Below are 5,308 nucleotides of genomic sequence, written 5' to 3' on the forward strand. Positions count from 1 at the left end.
AAAAAAAAAACTTATATGTGAAGTACATAGTTAAGAAAGTATTTATTTTTATTTAAATTAAATATATTATTATAATTCTTAAAAATTGTAAAATAAAATATTTTATCTTGTATTATTTACAAATAAACTCATTTTAAAATTTATATTTATAAAGTCGTAAAATCATAATCATTTTAGTAATCTCAAGTTTAATTTGCATTTTTTCCTTATAGTTTGAGATTCTCACTGTTCAAATATTACTTCGAATCTGAATCAATTTGAGATGAGATGAATATTTTTTAAATGAGATTAATATGCCAACTTAAGTAGATAAAACTGTTTCAATGTATTCAACAACAAAAAAAATCTTTCAATGTGTATTGTTTTATTCATCAAATTCAACTCTTAAGACATGATTTTTCTTTAAAAAAAATCAAGGTCTTTAAAATATTACTTGCCAATAAATATCTACTAGTTAAATTACAGTTTTTTCCAATTCTCTCTCTTCTTAATTATAGCTTCTTCATTATGAATTTCTTAACATAGTGTTTAATTGCAAAAAAATAGAGAGGGATAGATTTTTTTTAATTTTCTCGTTTGATTCAGAAATTTATATGAAAGGGGGTAAGAATGATGAGTCAAAATCTGGTTAAGAAAGTTTAACTCAATTGTTAAACATGATAATGAGTTTTTATAATACTATTGATATTTGTTTTTTATACTTACGGATTAAAAAAAATCTTATCTAGCTTTCATATTTTTACATCCCCTCAATATTATTGAAATAATTTAGATAGAAGGAAAATGATTTATAATATTTAAAACATGTTGATAGAATTAGCTTAAGATGTTATTTTTTACGGTTATTAATTTTATAAAATATAATATGTTACTTTTCATTTTCCTTTCATCGTCTTATAAACCAAATAAGGAAAATAAGAATGACAGTGTACAAAGCCATACCACATGGTAACGTATAAAAAAGAAGTTCCCTTATAACAATGCCTATAATATTAGAGCCGTGATTTTGTTCAACATATCAAAGTCCTCTTAAAATTTCTTTAATAACAATACATAGGTTATCTTTTCTAGCCGTTATTGCTTGATTCCAAAATATTAAACATTATCCATCTATATCAACATTCTAAAGAATTTTAATGTGTAGCCAGAATATGTGGTTATACTTTGAATAGTGATCGATAGGTCGTATTCATCTTTTAAGTTGGAACAAATATACCTTTATAAATTTCTTGGCACATGATGAAGATATTAAATTTCTAGAATATGGCCCTGGGACAAACATTAATTTCTTTGGATATTTAATTTTTCAAATTCTGAATTTTTGTCAGGCTAATTTAGCTCCACGAAAGGCTTCTGTAGCAAAATCAAAGACCTTAAATGTCATCACATAGTTAGTCAATTATTCAACATTAATGCACAGATTCCTAAGAAGTTGAACAATTTTTAGCCTTCCAATTTGCAATACATATCTGGTACTACTATCTGGGACATTGACCTATGCCGCTAAAAACATTATTGTAGCTTGCATGGACAGCCTCATTTAAGAGGTGGTTTAGAATTTATTTCAGAAGATAAAATTCATTGGTTCTCATATATAGGTGTCGCTTTCGTTAGTTGCATGTCACTGTAACGACATTCTATTCTTGAATCTTGAAGGTTCTCTATTGAATAGCTGTGTGATCAATAAAGCTCGCAATTAATTAGTAGTATTCCCCATATCATCAATGGAAAGAATTAATAGTGAGCATGCAATGTAACACCATCATATAATTCAAATGAGCCCCTAGCATGAATTTTGCATTATTGATTACAAAATAGAAGAAGAAATTACTAGCATATATATACTAGCATATATATAGCTTGTTTCAGTGTAGCAGCTTTAGTGAAGAAGACTGAAGTGCTAAATAAGATAAATGCATATTGTGCCTGTACTTTTTCCATGTAAAATATTTCATTGTATAATTAAAGAGTAATTGTTGAGGATCTCATGTGTTAATTAACTAGTGATATATATAGCCAAAATAATGTATATATATAAAGAATAATCATTTCTGACACATAAGCTAACTTTTTTGAAATTGAGTTATACAAAATTTCTATGAGTACGTTGCGGGGTTTGCTATAACTTTATGGTTTTCTTTTGTTTGTTGGAATTGAATGTACTATTTCAAATATAGCCGACAATTTCACAGTAAGAAATTTGGCAAGGTATACTGTTTTTCTTTTACAGGTGGCCCTTTAGAAAAATATCTTAAAAAGTAAAAAGGAAAAAGTGTTTGCATTTATGCTAAATGAACTTTCTGGACATGATTCTAATCCTAGGATCACCAGATCCAACAAAATGCATAAAAACTTTCACATCCCTTTCTTTTTATGAGACCAAAAGCACGACTACAAAAAACATCCATTTTCTTCATCACTTTCTCTTAACCAGAAACTGCAAAATCGGAATGAAAAAAAAAAATATATGATATCAATCAAAAGCCAACAGAAAAATACAGCAAGATTACTAAAAGGGATATGGTAGTATAGTAGTACACAAGAGACACCTTAACCCTACTTTTGACGTGGGAATTTTAAGCCCATAAGATGCACACTTTGCTTTTTTTCTCTCACTTTTTCCATATACTCAAACTTAACATAATTGAACAAGTTCCAAAACCAAAAAATATCTCAAACTAGTGCTAAATGTAAAGTAGTTTTGAGGCATGTGGTGAGTGAGAGTGCTGCAGTGGTGATGGTGTGGCATAAGCATGATGATGATGTTGTCCATGTTTTGCACCAAAATTTCCCAGTTTTGTCTCTGAAGGAAACCTTGCCACCTGAGAGGAACTATTAGTTCTGCTCCTAAGTTTTGGTGTAGAACTTGGATTCTCATATGTTATATAAGCATCACCAGCAACTCTAACAGATTTGTGGTTCTTGCAACCCAACAACATGCTAGGGCGCCTAATTCTCTGAACTTCTTTGGTGGTAGATTTTGCTTTTCCATTAGCAAATGTTGTTTTAGTTGTTGTTCTTATTGGACTTCTTATGGTTACCTCAGACATCTGTTCTTCACAGTCTGACATAACTGCAGCACTGGCAGTGGCCACACTCCACTCTATGCTAGCCTCACTTGGTGCGTAGCCATTTGTGGGGCTCACACAGCTTGAAGCAGCAGCATCTGATGTTTGCCTTGCAAGAAAAGGGTTGGTTTTGCTCTTTATGCTCTCAATCTCAAACAAGTCTGAACTTGCATCACTAGCAGCATCATTGATGTAGTTTGAGTGATCAATTTCCTCCAATAATAGTCTAGGAGTGCCATCTCTTGATGAGGCCATTGCAAACCTTGTTGTGGTTCTATCAAAGCTCAATGACTTGAGCTTGTTTTTCAGTATTGTTGGGGAGCCAAACACCTCTATTGAGTTTCTTGGCTTCTCAGCTTCTACTACTTCATCTAGTTGTTGTTGTTGCATTTTTGTGACAAGAATATGGTTTTGGTTTCCTGAGGCAGAACTCAAGGATGAGAATGCCAAGCTGCTTTTTTGCCTATTCCCAAAAGTACCCTCTTGCGTTTGGAAGTAAACATTGTTGATTTTCAAGAGTTCTGCATTAGGCTTGCTTATTTTGATTGAATGGCTAGCATCAAGAGCAGCAATATCCACAAGCTTTCTTCTAGTTTTTTTGTCATGAACTGCACCATAAGTGGCAGGTTTGCTGAAACTGATTTCACCTGCATCAACAGAATCCTTGTCAGAACAAGAGCATTTGAAGCTAAGGCCAGCTAGCACACTCTTGGCTTGATGACCCTTCTTGTTGTTGTCCTTTTTGTTTCTTAAAGAATTCCTCATCATCATTCCACTTTGAAGTAGTGCACTTTGGCTGTTGCAAGTTGTTGATTCAGATCGAATGCTTGGAGTTCCATAAGGAAGTCCGTGCTTTCTAGTTGCTATTATAGCCATTGGTTCATCTCTCTGGCGGTGCAGGTACTTTGGAGTGGCTATGCTGCTGGTGGTAGATCTTGGGGTCTCAACTTCCACATTGAAGTATTTTTCAGCACCAAACACTCCTATTTCTCCATTTTCTTCTTTCTTTTCTAGCTTTTGAAGAGGGGACTTCAAAGGGTTAAGCTTTTGGCTTGGTTCACCAAGCCTTCCTACAATAGTGGTCCCTTCATTGTTGCCATTCAAATATGGAGAGAAAGTGGCATCATAGAGGTGATTATTGTTGCTGTCATCATAGTTGAAAGTATGCAACTGATGATAGAAGTTGCTGTTGGTTGTGGATGATATGGTATTAACCATAGTTGAAGGAAATCAAATTTGTTGGTAAAAGCCAAAAGAGAAAAATATAGCCAAATTGGAGATAGCTAGGTTAATAGAATAGGCAAGAGGAACAAATTATAGGCAAAATAAAAATGAAGGAAAAGACCAACAACACATGGGAATAAAACAATTGATGATTAAGTGAAAGTTAGCATAAAAAGGGCTTAAAAAATATGGAACAATTCCCTAGGTGCTTGAGGATCAAGGTTGAGAGAGGAAAAGAAAATGGATGAAAAGCGATAGTGTGAGATGAAGGGTTGAATATGCAAAATGGATGCCTTTCCAATTTAGGAGTGGCTCTATTTGTAGGAAAGTGGAATATGCAAAATGTCACGTAGTAGGGTCATGTGTTAGTAGCTGACCTGTCACTTCAGCCATAGTTTTCACGCGGAAATTACTTTCAATTCAGACACAACTATTTTTTTATTGGAGAAAAAAGAATATATATATATATATATATATATATATATATATATATATATATATATATATATATATATAAAGGGATTGGAAGAGAAAAGAATGTTAAGATAAGTATCTAACTGAGAGAAATAAAATAAATATTATAAGAAATATTTTGTGGATTATAATTAGTTTAGTTCGTTAAATAACATAGAAAGCAAATAATATTAATTAACATCTAGGAGGCTATTTGTTTTCATGGAAAATCATTTTTATTTTTAAAGAAATAGCTTTCAAAAAATTTAGTGCGCTAAATATTTTCAAAATAATCAAACAAAAAAATCAAATTTCTGATTATATTGAGAAATATTTTATTTTGCTAAAAATGTATAATTGTAGCTAATTTTCAAATTAAATAAAAAAAATACTTTCAACAATTATAATCAAACAAAAATATCTTTCACTTTAATATAATTTTAAAAACTAAATAACTTTCCAAACATAATTAAAAAAAATTAAGTTTAAACAAATAAGTCTTTTATTTCTTATAAAAATTATACTATTTTTATTCATAATTTTAATAATAAATTTTAGAATTT

At 31.0% G+C, this 5,308-nt stretch overlaps 1 protein-coding gene across 1 annotated transcript; it reads right to left on the bottom strand.

Moving 5' to 3' along the window:
- Positions 1-2,684: 2,684 nt before the first annotated feature.
- On the bottom strand, positions 2,685-4,286 carry LOC100808154 (protein PHYTOCHROME KINASE SUBSTRATE 1). Its single transcript, XM_003530649.5, has one exon. The coding sequence runs from the start codon at positions 4,284-4,286 to the stop codon at positions 2,685-2,687; it is 1,602 nt and encodes a 533-aa protein (XP_003530697.1).
- Positions 4,287-5,308: the final 1,022 nt, after the last annotated feature.

Source organism: Glycine max, chromosome 8 (genome assembly GCF_000004515.6).
Source record: "Glycine max cultivar Williams 82 chromosome 8, Glycine_max_v4.0, whole genome shotgun sequence".
Classification (NCBI taxonomy): Eukaryota; Viridiplantae; Streptophyta; class Magnoliopsida; order Fabales; family Fabaceae; genus Glycine; species Glycine max.

Bases quoted from the DNA above. Each gene is read 5' to 3' on its own strand.
- LOC100808154 (XM_003530649.5), bottom strand. From the start codon at position 4,286: ATGGTTAATACCATATCATCCACAACCAACAGCAACTTCTATCATCAG.